The sequence below is a fragment of the Nomascus leucogenys genome, chromosome 13, assembly GCF_006542625.1.
Source record: "Nomascus leucogenys isolate Asia chromosome 13, Asia_NLE_v1, whole genome shotgun sequence".
Lineage (NCBI taxonomy): Eukaryota > Metazoa > Chordata > Mammalia > Primates > Hylobatidae > Nomascus > Nomascus leucogenys.
In genome coordinates this window covers 72,737,392-72,758,912 of record NC_044393.1, presented here as the reverse complement: position 1 = coordinate 72,758,912, position 21,521 = coordinate 72,737,392, and the positions used below count along the sequence as shown (strand labels likewise).

The 21,521-nt window shown below is 38.1% G+C and overlaps 1 protein-coding gene across 2 annotated transcripts in view; it reads right to left on the bottom strand.

The window, feature by feature from the left end:
* Positions 1–20,702, bottom strand: part of ASB15 (ankyrin repeat and SOCS box containing 15) — a 37,973-nt gene extending 17,271 nt beyond the window's left edge. The window contains exons 1-7 of one of the 2 annotated variants that reach the window (XM_003261265.2): positions 20,609–20,702; positions 18,308–18,489; positions 13,840–13,900; positions 7,575–7,683; positions 5,921–5,973; positions 5,699–5,830; positions 4,462–4,620 (exon numbers count right to left, since the gene is read on the bottom strand). In XM_003261265.2, the coding sequence (XP_003261313.1) occupies positions 4,462–4,620; positions 5,699–5,830; positions 5,921–5,973; positions 7,575–7,681 (451 nt within the window). In that variant the 5' untranslated portion in view covers positions 7,682–7,683; positions 13,840–13,900; positions 18,308–18,489; positions 20,609–20,702. Of the gene's footprint in view, positions 1–4,461; positions 4,621–5,698; positions 5,831–5,920; positions 5,974–7,574; positions 7,684–13,096; positions 13,172–13,839; positions 13,901–18,307; positions 18,490–20,608 lie in introns of those variants that run through there. The other variant, XM_003261264.3, reaches the window with a different exon arrangement.
* Positions 20,703–21,521: the final 819 nt, after the last annotated feature.

The following is a 21,521-nucleotide window of genomic DNA, read 5'->3' as shown; positions in this document are numbered from 1 at the left end:
TTTCAGAAATGTTCAAATTCTTTATTAATTTTTAAAATGTATAGCTTCAATAGTAATGCTTAAAACTGACTTTAAGTTGAAGAGTTTAGGGAATTAGATTAAGAATTTTGCATAGATGATAGGCAAGGGTTATCTTGATTATCTTGACAAGGACTGGTGGATTAAAAGCGGAAATGGAGTGAAGAGGATGTGTATTGATTTGTGAGAAAGAAAATGTCTGAAGCAAAATGAACTGATCTGTGAATGGGGTAAGGCCATCAGGAATGGAGGGCAGTGGGACTGAAGCGTCATGCCAGACGGTCCCTGAGCGTCCTCCTTACTCTGGACTCCACTGGCCAGGATCAGCTTGTGCCTATCCAACTAGGGAAAGGTGACACCAACTCCAGGGGAGTGGGCAGAGAAGGAGTCCAAGTGCAAAAACCTTTAGTAAGTGTCAGATCATCACAAATCAGATATCTACCACTCAGCAAGTAACTATATGACTATAGTATATCCAAGTACCTTAAATAAGGAAGGGCCAGATGGCTGATAGGGAATAAGGGTCCTAGAGGGGCCAAAAGTGATTTTTTTCTTGGCCCTCTAAGGATATCTCATAAATACAGATAAGGATGATGGCATTAGGATAAGAAAAATTAACATGGCATTGTACAGACAAAAAGAAGAAATACTTTTTTCCCTCTTATCTCTCCTCTACAAGTTAAGGGATTCTGAAGAGCAAATCTCAAAGAAGACCATAGATTCAAGAACAAACTGAGGAAGCGCCATGAATAATCCATTTTCCTATAAAACCTAAGAAGACTTGGCATGGGTTCCACAACAAAGGTGCTGATTAAGGTAACCCAGGAAAAGTCCCTCTTCCCCAGATGTGTGGCTGATGAGGACATACATGAGCACCTCCAGGATATTAACTTCATGGAGACTTTAGTCCTCTCTCAACCTTACCACTTAGTTTCTAACTTTTATTATTTCCTAATATTAATTCTATTTCAATTCTGATAACTCAGTGATAGAGTTCCTTTCCTACACTTTAGATATTGCTAGCATAGAGAATGAAACCAACATGGAACTTTGAAATGGATGTACATGTTTACTGCTCTGTTGTAGGCCTTAAGCATTAAAGAAAAATTTAAATGAAGCCAAAAGAAAACAAGGAGTGATAATCACGGCTTAGTTGTCCTTTAAGAAATAAGTGGATTGAAACTAGCAGGTGGAGAATAATTCTCTATTTGCAAAGTGAAGCAGTATACAATTCTGGAAATCTGTTCTTTTTGTGCAGAAATTCAAGGTGATCTATAGAAACAACACAGATGTTGTTGCAAATACTCTGTGGCATATTCTGGCCTTTAAAAAATAACATAGGTCACGGGCTGGACACAGTGGCTCACGCCTGTAATCCCAGCATTTTGGGAGGCTGAGGAGGGCAGATCACGAGGTCAGGAGATCGAGACTATCCTAGCTAACATGGTGAAACTCCACCTCTACTAAAAATACAAAAAATTAGGCATGGTGGCGGGCACCTGTAGTCCCAGCTACTTGGGAGGCTGAGGCAGGAGAATGGTGTGAACCCGGGAGGCAGAGTTTTGAGATCGCGCCACTGCACTCCAGCCTGGGTGACAGAGCAAGACTCTGTCTCAAAAAAAAAAAAAATATATATATATATATATATATATATATATATATGTGTGTGTGTGTGTGCGCGTGCGTGTGTGTCACATTACTAGTGGCAAATCAACACCCACAGATACATATTCTGTTTAATGTCTGTAGAGCGTGCTCAGGAAAAGAGTTCTGGTTTATTTATGAAAAGTATCACATGACTGTGATTTAAAGGCAGGCTAAAATGTATGCAGAGACTATGATTGGTTCCTCAGTATTTATGCTTCCCCTCTTCCTTTCAGCCACAGAGGCCCTAAGTATTTAGCTGGCCACAGACCATCCAGGTAGACAATAAATGTCCTGGCCTCCCTTGCCCCAAGGTGTGGTGGCATTGTGACAAAATCTGAACTAATGGGACATGAGTGGAAAGGCCATGTGCACTGTCCTGGTCATCTTTTTAAATTGAAGATGCTTGCCTAGGGCTTCCTCTTTCATCCTTCCTGCTGCCTGGAAAATGGTGACATTGGGAGCAACCTTGGAAACACACTGTAATGTTGATACAGCCACCCTCACAACCTTGGGCCATTCTGCAATGTGTGACAGAGAAATGACTTCTTTCTCTTTAAGTCATTCTTGTTTATTTGTTTGCTTTGTGGATGTGTTTTTGTTTTTTGTCACAGAAGCTTCGTCTGTATTCTAACTATATGGATTAGATTGTTTTTCCCGTCTTGTCTGAATTTGTGAAGGCTGAAAGTTCTGACATGGGGCAAGAGTAGGCAAGAAGGGGCTGGGAGTGGTGGCTCACGCCTGTAATCTCAGCACTTTGGGAGGCCGAGGTGGGCTGATCACGAGGTCAGGAGATCGAGACCATCCTGGCTAACACGGTGAAACCCCGTCTCTACTAAAAATACAAATCATTAGCCGGGCATGGTGGCGGGCACCTGTAGTCCCAGCTACTCGGGAGGCTGAGGCAAGAGAATGGCGTGAACCCGGGAGGCAGAGCTTGCAGTGAGCCGAGATCGCGCCACTGCACTCCAGCCTGGGCGACAGAGTGAGACTCCGTCTCAGAAAAAAAAAAGAGTAGGCAAGAAAGAACCAGGCCAAAATGACACCACGCTGTGGTGACCCTCTTCACTGAGCAAGCTGTATAGGGGCAGAACACCTGCGGTTCCCCTATACAACCCTCAAGGCTATCCCCAAGAGCAAGGCTCTTTGAAGACTTCACAGATTTACTGCTTTTTTATTCTCCTAATTTAATTTAAGTGTATACTTTATTATAGCACTTATAACACTAATTTTCCATTTAAATCACATCTAACTCTCCTCCTAGACTCTGAAAGGAGGAAGATTAGTCCATTCATCTTTATATCCACACTACCCAGGACAGCCTCTGGCTTAATGTGACTTCCTTTTTTTTTTTTTGAGACGGCATATCTCTCTGTCGTCCGGGCTGGAGTGCAGTGGTGAGATCTCGGCTCCCTGCAACCTCCACCTCCCGGGTTCAAGCGATTCTCCTGCCTCAGCCTCCCGAGTAGCTGGGATTACAGGTGCCTGCCACTACGCCCAGCTAATTTTTGTTTTTGTATTTTTAGTAAAGATGGGGTTTCACCATGCTGGCCAGGCTGGTCTCAAACTCCTGACCTTGTGATTCGCCCACCTCGGCCTCCCAAAGTGCTGGGATTACAGGCATGAGCCACTGCACCTGGCCAATGTGACTTCTTAATACATGTTTTTTGCATTGATACTGTTGAATCAATGCCATCGAATACAAATATTTTACTAATGTTCATGATTTATCCAAGTTTGCTTAACAATATTCAGGTTTCCTTAATATTCAGGTTGTTTAAAATTTTTTTAAGTGATTCCTCTGTGAACAGGAGCTGTGATGGTTCTTAACTAGCTATGACCTTTAACGTCTTACTCTGTGATTGCTGGTAAATAATCTTATGTCCTTTCCTCCCTCTCCTCCTGCTCCTGCTCCTCTTCCCTTTCCTCCTCCTGCCACACAGACAACTTCATAATGGCTCCTCCCTCTTTAGCATCTATTAATGTGAGAGCTTTTATATATTTTTTCTCTAATTTTTCATCACAATTCTGCATGGTAGGTGTTGTATTTCCATTTTATACTTGAGAAAACTGAGGCCCATGATTGCAATTCACAGCTAAGATTTAAACCCAGTGATCTCACGTGCCAACACCAAATTCTTACTCCACCACCCTATGTCCCTAAGAGGAAGGAAATGTTATCTCTGGGTCATTTGGAGTTAATCTTATCACTCTCTGCTTTCACAAACAGACTTGCCCATTCTTATTGTTCAGCAAATAGCAGGATATACAAGACAGAGCTGGTAAATGTCACCTTCAGGTTTCCCATTCTTCCCTTGTGTCACAGTGTACCCCTCATAGATGCCATGCTCTGCATCCGTGTGCTCAGAATCTGCTGGCCCCCCTTCCTTCCAGCTTCTCCTGATCAGTCTGATGTGAACTTGATGTCTCCCTTTGGAATCCCTTTCCACCTCTTGCTTCTGGCTACATATTGCACATGCAACCCTCCTTACAACTGGATCCTACCTAGAGAATATTCCTTTAAAATTGCTATCTCTGGCTTCAAAAAACTAATTCAGATCCCTCCTGGTTAGTTGCAGTCTCTACAACTGGATACTGAAGGATATAGCCATCTTTCATATTTGACATCCTTGTGGGATAGGAAAACAAAATCACAGGACAGAAGACATGGGAGTTAGGCAAGTAGCTCAGGGAATGGAAGCAGCTGAGATCACAATTTTAGCCATTATACAGTGGTTTCCAATAAATACTTATTATTTGTTTCAAACTATAAAAGTTCTAGAAAAAAAGGTCATTTACCAATCAGAAGGGGGGTCTCTCCTTTGTCATTTTTTGTGTTGGGCCACACTCCCTTTTCTAATAAAGTTCTTACATTTTCCACCAGACCAGCTTTGACTGCCAAAGTCAAGGGTGTTTCTCCATCACAGGTCTTGAATTCCCAAAGTGTCTTATAGGATGCTGTGACATGAAAGCATTATGTTGAAAAGTTGAAAATACTCACTTATAGGATATCACACAAATCAGAGCAACCCCTATATTATATATATCAGATTGAACAAAGTCAATTGATGAAAATGAAAAGACTTTGACAAAAGTTTACCAAATGACAGTGGGGATAAAGTAGATGCACATGGACTTGCTAATCAAATTGACAGCTAGAAAACCAAAATCTGTTTCTAGCTCCTTTTTGAAAATGGCATGCTAAGTCTCATTTCTTGATACATTACAAAATCAATGCTTCAATCCTTCATATTATAATTTATATTTTAACTGAAATTGTTTTTTGTGAAATGAAATCTGTGAATGTGGGAATGAGAATGTATTTGAATGTAGGTATCATTGTGTCAAACTGATCATTAACATCATCTATATCTGTCTGTCTAGCTGTCTAGTTTTCTAGATGGCTGGCTAATAATCAAGTATGTCTCTCCCAGAACATAGAGCTGTCATGCAACAGTGGAAGTTGAATGATAGGGCACTCTCAAAAGTGTTCTGTAAGATGCTGAGATGTGAAGACACTGTGTTAGAACATAAAAGTTACTGTTAATATTTAACAGTGGCTTGATTTGCCACAATATTTCTTAATGCTTACATTATGAAAAAAATCAATGTAATGTAAAGACGAATATTGTCATACTCCCTGTTGTACTATATAAGAATCTTTTGGAAACTGTTAACTCAAGAGATAGTTCAAAATGAAAAATTTTAAATTGACTTCCAAAAGAAAAGAGTGTTATATATGACTCAATTCATGATATATAGAAACTTTTATCACTTTTATGTGATAACCACACCTTTCCACCAACCTGTGTCTCATTCATAGGTAAAAGGATGCAAAAGGTAAACCCCAAATGTCAAAAAAAGTCCTAATTTTTGTACTCTGAGTTTAAAATGCAGGTGCTGCCTTTTTCAAATTCCAAATAATATTTTAATCTGCCTTTTCTTTCTGCTAGTTATGTTCACTGAAAACACTTATAATATCAACATATCAACATTCTTGCTCTGGTTTGGTCAAACACGTTTTATGTTCTCTTACCATCCAGAACAATCTCAAGTATTTGTTGAATGGGTTGAACAACAGCTTCATGCAATGGAAACCATCCTTTTTCATCAGCTTCATCCATTGCATATTTACATTTTACATACTCCTGGAGCTCATGAATGTGACCTAAATTAAACACATGGACTGATGACTAATCTCTGTTTTTGCAAGGTGGAAACTCCAGTCCATCCCACTGTAGATAGTACACCCATTTACCTTGTTTTATGGCCTCCACAAGTTTTCTGTTTTGAGCACTTAGGGATACAAATCTATGAGATAAAGAAAAATCATATTTATACTAGATACTAGTGATATATTTCAAGGAACCAAACATTTTAATTTATATTGCATTTTTAAACTTAATTTTAATAATCAAGATCCAAAGGAGATGCATACAATTGATTTTATCTCCTTAAAAAGTAAATGTATGGGAGTCAGACACAGAGTATATTTATGATGCATTGATCTAAGAATATTAGTGAAGATGGCAAAATAGAAGATTACAATGCTATCTCTGAGATAGCTCAAAGCAATACAAAAGGAGTAAACAATTAGAGTCAGATTCAGAGGAGCTAGGTTCAATTCCTAGCCTGATTTGAGGCCAATTAGGCTTTCTGGATGTGGTTTCTTCATCTGCAAAATGATGGAATTAATAAAAAGATCTCTAGGGCTTTTTCTAATTTTAAAAACTCTATGCTCAAAAAATGTTTATTGCTTTGAACTTAATAAATGCTAATAAGATACTTACTTGGGAGCTTATGGTCTAAACTACATATGCAAGTTTTAAATCAACTGTTCCACAAGTGAAAATAGGCAGAGCATTTACTAAACAAACTCCCAATCACTGGCCCAGCAGGTCATGATTTAAACCCTCATGGAAGTTTTCTGGTGTGTGTGTTTGTTAAGTGGAAAGAAGGAATTCCATAACAAATTTACTTAGCTCTGTTAAGCAGAAACATCTGCTAGCATACCAGGGTTGTGAATGCCTTCCAGGGAGCTCTAAAGTTCTAAAGCTTGTTGGAGATAAGGGAGAAATTCCAGACCAGAGATTTCAATGTACTACGTCTATTTTTTCAAAGCTCAAAAGCAACAATTTTTAAACACTGGATCTCTTCAAAAGTACGACTAAATTCCAGAATACAAGATTTTAAACACTACAACAAAAAGTAAAGGTAAACTATTTATTTCTGTCAGGCGTATAATGTGTTTTTTTAAGAAAGAAATTTACTTTTGCAGTTTTAGATTCAATAAATCCTACCTACATAATACATCACTTTTAGGTATATTTTAATTTATTAATTCTTGTCATTTGGATAGTAGATAATCAAACAGGTGGTAGTGTGTATATTACTTTGTCATATAAAAGCCCACAACTCTTCTCTCATTCATTAACTAATGGGCTACGTGGCTTAGCATTATTCTTCATATTTTAAACATACAACGGTGGAATATGTTACCTATAAAGGGTTAGCTGAATCAGTAGCAGAGTGAGCTCTAGAGTGTACAGACCTCTGTATACCAACCTGTCTGTATATTTGTTGTATAAACTGTACTTGCAAATATGTTCAAATTACTCATTGCCCTTTTTGAATCTGTATTAATTTAGAAAATAGGCAATTCTATACAACCAAATTCATCTAGGAATTTTCCACATAGGGTTTTTCCTGTTTTCCACATGAGGTGAGGATTTGTGGGAGATCATATTGCTAAAACTTATGAGCAGTGGCCCTTGGAAAGCTGTTAGATTCCCTATCAGAAAGGAAAGGTCAATTTTCCTAGAGGAGGAATTAGGAAACGGTATTCATTTTATCTTACAACAAAATGAATGCCGTAAAGAAATTTTGCTGAGGATAGTTGGTTTGACTACTACCTTTCAGGACAAAGTTCAGTCTTGCTGGCTTCAATGGATTCTTGAATACTTAGCTGAATATCATAACTTGTAAGATGGTCTTCATCAGGGTCATCATTAGTATCCATTCCTGCATATAATTTTGAAGGAGACAAGTTCTTATTATCAACAAATGGCCCAAAACAGTACATAGAGTAAACATGAAAAATGTATAGTGAAAAACTAAAATGCATTTTCCTTTCCCTAGTTAACAAATACAAATGTGGGTAACATTTTAACCCACATTACATGTGAGGTCCATTTTATTAACTTAAATGGTCTAGCTGTTGAAACCTTTAATGACCTGCCCTTTGAGCATTTGCACTTTCTAACTTTTGACTTTTTTTTCTTTCAGTAATGACTGCAGTTGGGCTTATAAGAATTCACTTTTTCCTGAGCTTCTGATTGATGCCAATTTTGGTCCATCAGTTTTCTTGGAGAGTGTGTACATAACATATTGAAAGCTTAAAAATTGATCCAATGAAGATAAGATGGATAGTGGCTGTAATGGAGAACAGTCATCCTTTTACATTCCCCCCTTTTTTTTTTTTTTTTTTTTTTGAGATGGAGTCTTGCTCTGTTGCTCGGGCTGGAGTGCAGTGGCGTGATCTCGGCTCACTGCAACCTCTGCCTCCTGGATTCAAGCAATTCTCCCTCCTCAGCCTCCCGATTAGCTTGGATTACAGGTGCACACCACCATGCCTGGCTAATTTTCATATTTTTTTAGTAGAGACAGGGTTTCACCATGTTGCCAGGCTGGTCTCAAACTCCTGACCTTGCGATCTGCCCACCTCGGCCTCCCAAAGTGCTGGGGTTTACAGGTGTGAACCACTGTCCCTGGCCCCTTTTACATTCTTCACAAACCAGCGATGGTCAGCTTCAAAGTCTGACTGGTCTCAGAGCATCATCTGAACATTGTAATAAGGACCATTTTAACTTCAACCATAGACCAGAAACCAGCCCTCCTATAGAGTCCCCATTCACTCCCTTACACAGTTCTATTAACAAGTCACTGCTCTTGACTGGCCCATCTCCCTGAAGATAATACAGAAAAATGTAGATTAGTCTTCATTTGCTTATTTATCCCAAATATCAAATTAGGAGAATGAATTTACTATTTTACTCTTTACTATTGAATCAATTGCTTTATTTTGAGAGGACATTTAGTAAATATAGAAATAAAATTTCTATAGCTGAGTTGACTGGCTAATATGAAATTATCTTTGATTGGTGGTACTTTTCAAGCCTTTTATAGTCTCTATATGAAATTTTACTTTCTAGTATGTCTTCTGAATGAGAGAAAAACAAAAGAGTGCTCTGCAGGGAATTTCCAAAACACAGTTGACACACGCTTGACCTCTTCTCATTCTTCCTCAAGGTTGGATAATCTCAAACTCTATACCTGCTAACATCCAAGGCCTCTAACCTGTGGACAGACTGTGTATGAAGTTGATGGCAATATTATGATTAATTGTTCATTGTTCTATAGCAGTGGCCTTAATATTACCTCAGAACAAAAGGTATAGAATAGTGCTAATGTTCAGAGACCACACACGAGATAGTCACCATGCTCCACCAAGCATGTTCCCTCACACTGTGGTATCTCAGTCTCCTCAAAAGGCGCCCTAGAGATCTTATTCACCACATAGATGTAAATGGTATTTTGCTTTTTAATTTATTGTTTATTGGCTCATTGTGTGTCTCCTCTCCTTAGAATGTAACTCAGTAAAAGCAGGGAATTAGTCTGTGACCTCAGTGCTAAGAGAAGCATCATCTCCTGGTTTGTGCGCTCTAAATATGTGTCAAATAAATGAATTAATGAATTAATAAGTGAGCATTGAAATATAATTCAGGCTCTTCTTTGTTGTTAGAACTGACCGTTTCCTTTGGATATGGAGTTTCTTTTTTTTCCAACTAAACAAATTTGATTGTTCTCTCTGTGCTTCACTTCATTTCTCTCTTCTGTTCTTTTACATAATATTCCTCTTTATTCACGAGGCCCTCCAGCTGATCCCCATCCATGGCTCGCACTGTGTCAAGGCTGGCACAAGACATTCCTCCTATAGAAACTCTTGGTATAATTCTTCAGTTCCTCTCCAGCCATCTTAATCTGTGAACATCTCCTCTTATGTAATGTTTTCCCATGTCTGGGTTTATACTCACTCATTCTGTATTTGCTTTACAAGTTCTTTACATACTTGTGTTTGTGTTTTCACTCGGACCATTAGTTTTCTGAGAGGAAACAAAATCTCTTTTCTTTGTTCTGTCTTTTCCTTCTATTCCTACTCCTTGTCAACTATAGCAAACAGCTGCGGTCAGTGGTCACTGGAATAAAGGTTGTTGACTCATTACTAGCAGACAAGTATTGAGTCTGTCAGCCGGCACCAGTAGATGACAAAGTTCAACCTGTGGCCTTGCCTGATGACTTTCTCAGTGATATTACTGGGGTGATAGGGGGGATTGTATGGCTCTGGGATTAGTAATAGGATACAGAGCCTTTCACCTATTTAAATCACCAGCTTAAATCTAACCCTGTTTGAAATTTGGGTTTTCAGTGTATGAGAGAGCACAGGCTCCATAGAGAACTGAGCTGGTCTGTGGAAAGTATTTTATTTTAACGTTGTTTTTTTTTTTTTCCTACTATCAAAAAGGAAGTTACCTAGGTTCCTGTTTGGTATCTCTAATGACAGTAGGGTGAAAATGATGGGAACACTTTCTATGCAGAACAACTCCAATCTAGCACAGGTGTCTCCAGCGTTTTCCTGAAAGCTTGAGATGAAGTGAAGATCTGCATGCAGGTGTACTAAGGTGCCAGACAGTCAATCAAAGGAGCATTACTGGAATGGGCTTAAAGACATCAAGACACAACGATTAAGGCAAGAGGACAGTAACTTATTTATCTAAACCTCACATAAATTTATCCTTCAGATAAATAAGAGTAACTTATGTATCTAAGACCAGCTCAGTTCTCTATGGAGCCTGTGCTATCTCATAAATAAGAGTAACTGGCCGGGTGCCAGTGGCTCACGTTTGTAATCCCAGCATTTTGGGAGGCCAAGGCGCGGATCACGAGGTCAGGAGATAGAGACCATCCTGGCTAACACGGTGAAACCCCGTCTCTACTAAAAATACAAAAAATTAGCCAGGCGTTGTGGCGGGCGCCTGTAGTCCCAGCTACTCGGGAGACTGAGGCAGGAGAATGGCGTGAACCTGGGAGGCGGAGCTTGCCGTGAGCCGAGATCGCGCCACTGCACTCCAGCCTGGGCGACCAAAAAAACAAAACAAAACAAAACAAAACTTATTTATCTAAACCTCCTTGAGTGGCTAGGACTCAGTCCCACCTGAGGGCCAGCAACAGTCTATGGGAAATTATTTCTATAGAGCACTACTCAGAAGCATGAGGAAAGGTCAGACAATATTTTGACATCTTTAAGATATATGTATGGGTATCCCACTTCACAGTCTAGTGAAAATTGACTTGTTTTTTTTTTTTTTTTTTTTTTTTTTTTTTTTTTTTTTTGAGATGGAGTTTTGCTCTTTTGCCCAGGCTGGAGTGAAATGGCACAATCTCGGCTCACTGCAACCTCCCCCCTGCTGGGTTCAAGCGATTCTCCTGCCTTAGCCTCCCGAGTAGCTGGGATTATAGGCGCTGGCCACCATGCCTGGCTAATTTTTGTATTTTTAGTAGAGATGGGACCCCCAGTGTGCTAGGATTACAGGCATGAGCCACCATGCCCGGCCTAGAGAAATTGACTCTTAATAATAATTTGCCATTTAACATTCAATGTTGTTCTAGAGAAGGCCACAAGATAAATCATTTGTTCTCCATAAGTAGCTGATTTACAAAGTAACTGATGCAATCATATTGTACAATCAGCCTCTTCATTTAAAGCACTGGTTAACCTTGCTTAGGGTCATGAAAACATTTGATGAAAGCTACGGATTGTCCCTCCAGAGGGACACATGTCCACTCAAAATTTTGCATGCAATTTCAGGGAACTTATGGAATCTCAGAGGTTTTTTCATGTTCTCCTGGTAAAAAAACCACTGAATTAAGGATTTCTAAATGCTAAATGCCAAATATATTCCTCAGATATCAATAAGTATTAATTTATTTTACAGATAGGCTATGTTAAATCCTTAATTCAGGTAGTGAGAAAAGGGAACTTTGGTGATCATGTAAATTTTTTGATACATTTGGCAATAGTAATAATAACCATAAATTATCAAGTACTTGCTTTGTTTCAAGCACTGTGCAATGCATTTTGTATACATTACCTTGTTTTAAATTCTCATTCCAATTCCATATTGTAGGTATTATAGATTCAAGAGGTTAAATGACCCATCAAATGTCCCAGAGCTAATAAGTAGAGTCTGGACCGAGCAGGCAATACCTTCACTTTTAAGGTCTTTCAGAAGTTAGAGGAAAATATCTCACAGTCTGTTGCCTTTAAAAGAAAACACTGTGATCTTGCTTTTAACAGCCAGCTTTTGATGACAATCACTTCCAAAAATAAAAAATAGCTTCCAGGGACACATAAATCTTTTTCTTTGGCTCCATGCAATAAGGCTTTATGTTACTTAGGATGGTCTGAGGTTCCTAAGCTTGCCTTCATTCTGTACTTTTTGCCTTGGAGTCTAAACATCATGGTCCAAACAACAGGATCAACGTATCAGCTGGTGCCTGACTGAAATGGTCAGGAGGTTGATAATGTTGCAAGATATGATGCAGGAGTGAACATGAGTGTATGACACCTTTTTGCATCGGTTTTGCTAAACTGCCTCCAAACCATGATCTGAGCTAATGCCTTCCTGTAAAGGTGGCTGATAAATTTTTGACACCTGTCAGAGCTTCCTTTGAAATACAGTAGCTCCCACAGTACTGAACCAAGGTTCTCCCTTTCCCTGAAAAAGGACGAATATAACTTTCTTCCTCATGAATTGTTTAGTTGGTTTACTCCTGCTTACATGCAGATCTGTTTACCCCACCTACCCTCACACTCTGTCTTGGGCATAACAAAATTGAAACCATCTCTATGAGTCCTAAACAAGGCTGGCCTTGACAGTAAGCAGAGTGGACAGTTGCTTCCATGGTGCAAGGAAGGGCTCTGTGTCCATAAATAACACACTGCCCCCAGCACCTGTCACATCAGTGTCATTCTATTGCATCAGCAAGAGATTCTGTCCTTTAGGGCTTATTGTTCCATCTTCCAGTGTCCCTTTTAAAATTTAGATAGCAACATACTGGTCCCTAGTTTAGAACCAAGATGTCTTGGGATAGTTACTGGAGTACCACGAGGCTGGGAAGATGGCAGAAAGTTTAAGGCTAGGACCTAGTGGGAAGTGATATGAAGGGACAAGAAAAGGGCAATAGAATACAATTTGGTTTTCTTTACAATTTTATCCAAGGCCAGCCCAAATAGAAACCCTGGGGTTCTGAGGGAGATGCAGGTTTCGGCTCTGTGGAATGGGGGACACTGATTCCCTCGGAATTTTTCTTTTACCTTGAAGCTGCAATGGTTCTTGCATGTTGAGCTCATCTGCCAGAGGTCCCTGAGAGAATCATCAGGATTTATCCTATCAGAGGAAGGGCAAGAGTTAAAAGACATTCTCTTTTTTCTTTTTTTTTTTTTTGGTACTGTCAAAAAAAATAGTTGTTTTATACCAAACAATACTAATTCTCATTTTTATGCACTTTGATCATTTGTGTGCATACTTTTTTTTTTGAGACGGTGTCTCGCTCTGTCACCCAGGCTGGAGTGCAGTGGCTCAATCTCGGCTCACTGCAAGCTCCGCCTCCCGGGTTCACGCTATTCTCCTGCCTCAGCCTCTCCGAGTAGCTGGGACTACAGGCGCCCGCCACCACGCCCGGCTAATTTTTTGTATTTTTTTTAGTAGAGATGAGGTTTCACCGTGGTCTCGATCTCCTGACCTCGTGATCCACCCACCTCGGCCTCCCAAAGTGCTGGGATTACAAGTGTGAGCCACCGTGCCCGGCCTTGTGTGCATACTTTTAAAGATGTGGAGAAATCAATATAAATACAATTCTGTTATAACTTTGTTTTTTATTTGGTGGCTGAACGCTTATTTTTTAAGAATTGCGTAGCACAAAGTGGCAAATCACATGAATGGATTCGTTAGGATGATTTAAACAACAGAATCAACTAGTTCCCCAAAAATTTCAGATGGAAGTGTAACTCTGTCAGAATTGGGTTTTACCCCACAGTCACAGGTAACTTTTACTTACAAGCAATAAGTTACAGCAATTCCTTCTTTATGGTATTTGCCTTTTCTACTGAAGAGAAATCCTAAGCATGATGGGGAGAACTAGATCAGTTTAAACAGCATCTTTCTTAACAGCAAAGTATGTTCTTCTGATACCTTGAAAACATGCACACACACAATCTTAGTCCAAAAAACAAGTGCTACTTTTATGTTACTTCAAAGAAACACAACTCAACATATTAGAAAAAGATATAAAAGGCAAAATGATCTGTAGAAACTAAACATGATATCTGGCATGCGATAAAAACTCAGTATTTACTAAATGAATGAATAATTGTATAATTAAATACACACAACTCTTAAAATTAGCCTTGTATTTCCTTTATAGGTCACAGATATATTTTTGCCGAATTCTCTTCAAATTTCGGGGCTTCACTGATTGATGCTTAATTTCTATGTAAATATACTATTGATAGAACCTATTTGGTAGTTTTGTTTATCTCTAGTTTCATACTACAAAAGTAAAAAATTTTAATGAAATTAGTATGAGGACTAGTTAAAGAAAATAAAATAAGAACAACAAGAAAAAATAGAGAAAAAAGAAATTTTTATGCTTTACTATTGATTTCCAAGTCAAATTTAATTATAACAGAAATGTGGGAAGATGCATGTTAGCTTTTGAGGACTACACTCATAACAGCTTAGGAAGGAGCTTTAGACTCACAAACTCATGGGTTTCTAGGGGAATATAAACTTACAGAATAGCGAAGAGTAAAGGAAGATAGGCCCATGAAAAGACAACTTATTAGTAGACGCGCCCTGATCACAAGCTAATGTGATATAATTATTTTTAAAATCCCTTTCCTTTGTCTGTAATTCTACGTCTAGGAATCTACCTTATAGAAATAATCAGAAGGCCGGGCCTGGTGGATCATGCTTGTAATCCCAGGACTTTGGGAGGCTGAGATAGGTGGATTGCCTGAGCTCAAGAGTTTGAGACCAGCCTGGGCAACATGGTGAAACCTCATCTCTACAAAAAATACAAAAATTAATTGGACGTGGTGGTAGGCACCTGTAGTATCAGCTACTTGGGGGGCTGAGGTGGGAGGATTGCTTGAGCCTAGTAGGTCGAGGCTGCAGTGAGCCATGTTCACGCCATTCCACTCCAGTTTGGGTGATAAAACAAGACTCTGTCTCAAAAACTAAATAAGTAAATAAATAAAAGAAATAATCAGAGATGTAAAAAAAGATGTGTATGTGAGAATGTTTATCTCAGCTGTGTTTAAATTGCCAAAACATTAGAAACAACATAAAAGTCCCCAAATAGGAAATTTGTATAAGACATTATTGTACACATAAAAAATGGAATACTACACAGTTATTAAAATTCATATACTTGAAGAATATTTGACATTATATGTGAAGTGTCAGTTTAAGTATGATGTTTATTTAACCAGATATGACTAACCACTTTTAAGGAACTATGATGGATTTTTCCCCCAACTTTATTGAAGTATAGTTGACAATTTAAAATTATATGTATTTACCGTGTACAACTTGATAATTCGACATATGTATACATTGTGAAATATTCACCACTATCAAGCTAAGTAAACTATCCATTCTGGCACATAGTTTATCTTTTTTGGGGGTACAGCCATTGTAAAAAACAGTACAAAGGTTTCTCAAAAATTTAAAAATAGAACTACCTTATGATCCAGCAATCTCACTTCTGCGTGCATATATCCAAAGGAATTGAAATCACTATCTCGGAGAGATATCTGCGCTTCCATGTTAGTTGCAGCATTATTTACAGCAGCCAAGATATAGAAACAACCTAAATGTCCATTGACAGATGAATAAATGAAGAAAATGTACTGTGTATTTACAATGGACTATTAACCTTAAAAAAGAAGAGAATCTTGCCACTTATGACAACATGGATCAACCTAGAGGACATTATGCTAAATGAAACAAGCCAGGTACAGAGAGACAAATATTGTGATATTTATCTGTGGAATCTAAAAATTTGAAGTCATAGAAAAAAGAGTAGAATGTTGGTTGCCCGGGGCTAGGAGGTGCTGGCCAAGGGGTACAAATATGAATAATTTCTGGAAATCTAATGTACAACAATGTAACTGTAGTTAACAATATTGTATTGTATACTTGAAATTTGCTGAAGGTGTAGATTTTAAGAGTTTTCACCACCAGTTACAACAAGAAAAGGGAACTAAGATGGACTTTACAGAGTCAAAGCTTACAAAGCCCTCTCATGAAAATAAGCTTAGCATCTACCTCTCAGGACTGAGCAGGCCAGGAACCTTGCTGACCTCAAGAAGAAAGAAGATTGCCCAAATGTACAGGAAAGCAGGTAGAACTTGGTGAAGAGAGTTTCTTGGCGTGGGAAGGAGCAGAAATTTGAAAGAGCAATTCATTTATCTGAATCATCCAAGCAGAGGCTTCATTACCTAAGTTATTGTGTCTGTCTGCATGAAACCAAAAGTTTATTTTCCATTAATAAGTGAGTGGTGGCTCCTGAGAAAGGTGAGGCCAATTATAGACAATAAAAAAGCTACTTTTGATTTGTGCAGTTGAGCTGTAGGGTGAGTAAAAAACATTTTGACTACATTGATTACTTACAGTAACAATAAAAATAATATCTCTTGACTTTTAAAAAGTATTTTTTTAACTTTCATTTTAAGTTTTATCTTAACGTTTGTTATATAGGTAAATTGTATATTGCAAGGGTTTGGTGTACAGAGTATTTTGTCATGCAGGTAATAGGCATAGTACCTCATAGGTAGTTTTTCTATCCTTGCCCTCCTCCCACTCTCGACCCTCAAGTAGGTCTTGGTGTCTGTTGTTCCCTTCTTTGTGTCCATATATACTCAAAGTTTAGCTCGTACTTGTAAGTGAGAACATGGGGTATTTGATTTTCTGTTCCTGTGTTAATTTGCTTAGGATAATGACCTACAGCTCCATCCATGTTGCTGCAAAGGACACGATCTCATTCTTTTTTACGGCTGGCTAGTATTCCATGGTGTGTATGTACAACATTATCTTTATCCAGTCTACTGTCATTGTGCATTTAAGTTGATTTCATGTTTTTGCTGTTGTGAACAACACTGCAGTGAACATACGCGTGCATGTATCTTTATGGCACAGTGATTTATTCCTTTGGGTATATATCCAAAAATGCGATTGCTGGATTGAATGGTAATTCTGCTTTAAGTTCTTTGAGAAATCACCAAACTGTTTTCCACAGTGGCCGAACTAATTTACATTCCCACCAGCATTGTATAAGCCTTCCCTTTTCTCCGTAACCTCGCCAGCATCTGTTATTTTTTGACTTTTTAGTAGTAGCCATTCTGACTGGTGTGTGAGATGGTATCTCATTGTGGTTTTGACTTGCATTTCTCTAATGATTAGGGATGTTGAGCATTTTAAAAAGTATTATTCTTATGCATATACATATAAATATTCATATACAAATATATATACATATATTCTCTTCAAAAATATTCATTCCTGGCATAATGTATTTTGTTCAACATGACAAACAATCCTGTCTGGTGCTCAAGTCAAATTTTTTTCCCTTCAAAATTGATTCAAATAATAATGAGTCACTGCATTTTTTCATATCTTGTTTTGAAATCATGCACAGGCCATTGATTTCTTTCTGTTGGAGGCAGTTGATTATAATGGTTGAACCTTTGTTCAAACCTGACCTGCCTGCATTAGTTGCCTGGTTAACTGTGTCTGACGTGTTGCAAGTAGTCAGTAAACATTACCTGTTATTCTGTGATCGAACTCCTGTGGAATGGGAAAGTAGGATTCTAGTACTTTTTGAAAGTTTCAGTTCTATTCCTTACCCTTGAATATTCACCCTGACACCCCCATTTTATTTTCTTCTCCCTCCTTTTCCCTAGAATCACCAATTTTCAGAGTTGAAGACTGTCAGGTAGCCCCAACAGTAAATTTTATTTACAACATGCCCAGTAAGTAATTGGTAGCCTCAGCTCGAACATCAAAGTGTCAAGGAGCTTGCTACTTCCTCATACAGTGCTTCTCCTTTAGCCAGCATTTTTCTTTCTTTCTTTTTTTTTTTTTTTTTTAGACAGAGTCTCCTTCTGTCAACCAAGCGGGAGTCCAATGGCATGATCACGATCTCGGCTCACTGCAACCTCCGCCTCCCAGGTTCAAGTGATTCTCCTGCCCCAGCCTCCCGAGTAGCTGGGATTACGGGAGCCCACCACTATGCTGGGCTAATTTTTGTATTTTTAGTAGAGACAGGGTTTCACCACATTGGTCAGGCTGGTCTTGAACTCCTGACCTCAGGTGATTCACCCCCATCGGCCTCCCAAAGTGCTGGGATTATAGGCATGAGCTACGGCACCCGGCCTAGCCAGCTTTAACAATTAGGAAAACCAGTGAACTTGAATCCATCTCTTCAAAACATTATCTGAAGATAATGTTTCTACTTCTCTTACCTTTTTCTGGTTCTGTTTCTCAGAGCTACACTGAGAGAGTATTGTTCCTCTGCAACGCAGGAGCCCTGTTAGTATCCCCCCAGGAAGGCTGTCAGGTCTCCACTGAGCCTTTTTTTTCAGAGGCTGGACAACTGCTCTTCCTATAAGATGGTCTCACCTCCTGCACTGTCTTGATTGCTTTCCTGTAAACACATTTGTTTATCCATTTCTTTCTAAAAGTGACACTGAACCACAGGCTCTGAAGGCAACACAACAGCTGCAGTCAGACCAACGTAAGTATAAGTGGGTGTGACCACTTCCCTTTTCTCAAACACTATACATCCGTTAATTTAGCCCAAGTTCAGATAAATATTTAGGCTATCATGTTACACATTTGATGTAGACCCCAGTATCCCAAAATTCTACAAGTCATATGTTTTCTCCACATTGTTTTCTGTGCAATTGTATGCAGGACCCTACTGGACTCTATTTATTCCTATTACATTTTATATTTTTTCAATTTGGCCTTTATTTCCTTCTGCTAAAATTGAATGCATTTTCTATCTCTCCAAGTATTGTTTTATTTGCTGACTTAATAAGCATGCCTTCTATATGTCCTTAAGCTCCACTGATAAAGATAAATGTTGAATAGAAATTGGCACAGGACAGAGGCCTCTATGTTGACATCGATCCATTATTTTGCACCCTCCCAGAAAAGGTGTTTATCCAGCTACAAATCCCCTTAAAGACACCACCACCTAGTATTAATGTCTCCTTTTTGATAATAAGGCCATCATCAAGGAATATTGTCAAAGACCTTGTTGAAATACAAATGCACAGTTATCTATGATACTACATTCCTCTGCTCTGCTAATCAAAAAGACAAAGGAAAATAATTAACCCACCAATTCTTAGTGATTATTTTTTTCCTAAGGATGTTCAGACTATCCTATTTGTCCATGCAAAAACATACATTCAATGTCTGTTATGTTCCAGGCACAGGGCTAGACACATACATATGGGATCCATGCTCCCAGGGAGTTTTCTGCCTTTAAATAATGTATTTTAGATTTTTCTCCAGAAATCATACTAGTTTCTCTTTAAGGTTTAGCGCACAGTCAAGCACATAGCATAGCAGGTCTTTAATAAATATTTTTATATTGAGTTTAATAATTATTATAACTAATATCTATTGAGTGTTTACCTGTGACAGGCATTACACTAAGTGCATTAAATTGGATGTCACTTAATGTCTATGACATAATTCTCCCTCACTTTACAGATGAGAAAACTGAAGCACAGAGTCATTAGGTAACTTACCTAAGCCCACATATCTAGTGGGCAGTGGAGAGTGGGATATAGCCCAGTCATCTGACAATGGAGGCCACACACGCTTAACCAGTATACTCTATGACTCAGCTACTTTGAAGGAATTAATGAAAAGAGGGTCTTATTTTGTAACCTAAAAATTCATAAACCTGAGAAAAAGTTTTCTCAAAAAGTTTAAGCAACTACCTAACAAATTCATCCAACTCCAGGGGAAATATAAAACTTGTAGGCAAATTTCTATTTGAAAATAAAATATTCTCATAAAATAACTGAATTGTAAAATTATATTTTTTATCACAATAACTTAATAATCTCAGCAGAAAGCAGTGATAAGATTTTTCTTGTCCACATCACTGCTTTACTTCATGGAAGTCAAATCATTTTAGATATAGAAATCTCCTTAGAAGTTAACTGTGCATTTAAGAACAATATGAGTGACGATATCAGATAAATTTTAAGGACTTTCTAACCTTTAGATTTTGTGACATAAATTTGCAGGAGTAAATTTCCAATTCTATTCAGTTTATTTTTTAAAAATCTAACTAATTTAAAGAAATGTTTCTTTAAATTGGCAGAAAGCATTCATCTTTTTCAACAAGTGATGAAAAAGCCTTAAAAGAGATTTATTTATTCACAAAAATTATTTAAATTTTTTTTTATTAGAAACCAAGAGGTGAGCTGAGACCCTTCTGGGATTCTATAGTAAATATATTGACATGTTCTATAAAGATACTCATTCTTAATCTGTTTTTCTCATGATACAATTTTTTATGCTTAGTAATTATGCAATTGAGTTGATATTCTATAAGCAAACAAATTCTAGCTTTATTCTCTAATTAAAAAGGCCTTAAACAGGTAAGTCCATAGGTGATCAACCGGAAAGTAATGAGTAGCTACTATAATTTGTATTTCCATCTGTTTAAAATATTACCAATAATGAACTATTCATTAAGCTAGTTGGTGAGGTACAGATCAAATATTTCATAATCTCACCTTTTGGAATGATCATCTTGTCATTCTTATCCAGGGACTTACCTTCCTAAATCAGAGGAAGTGCCCTGGAGCCAATGTGTGCTTCTGTGTATCTAAAATTAAGTATCCAGTTGGTGGTTAAATTAAGACCTGACCTTGTACAACTGAAACATAAGCGGTCTCTGGCACACGGTAAAGTATTACCCATGACTTCTCTAGACTCTCATCAAAAGAAACGCAAGCCTACAGAGGTATAATAAGATTATCTGTGTCCTGATTGGTTCAAAGAACTCTTATGAAAACAAAGGACCTGCCAATTCAGCTGCAGGGAGTGTTGCTACTGATGGAACAAAACCAAACCACTTAGAATTAACACACAATTTAAAGGTATTTGTTCAAGAAACAAATCTGTAAGTCTTTGTGTTGTCAGACCCTAATCCACTTTTGACATATTTTAATACACACTATTTTTCTTTCTCCATCTTTCAGATTCAGGTCAAATTTCATTAAATATAATCTTCTTGTCATACTAATTTGCTGTCTTTGATTTTTGTTTAATAGTTGCTAGTCTGATACACAGACGGAGATAGGGCAGTCAGTGACATCTAATCTGATCAAGAATTTTTAAGTCAAGTTATTGAGCATATATAGTCTAAAAAAATGAGTAGCAAATGTATTAATAAAACAAGCAAAAAAATTGGGATTTTTAATTGAGGAAGGTTGTTTTCTTTTAAAAAACCAATTAAGTTTATTGTCTTACTGATTTTCCAATGAAAATAGTCTGCCTTAAATTTGTTTTGACATAGCTCTCCTTGGATTAACTCAGGCCACCATCGGCACTCACAAAGCCATCTGGCCTCTATCCCCTACACCCCCCACTAAAACGACTCGTTTTGCGGGTCTCAGTGACCTCTTTCTGACTTACATTAGAAAC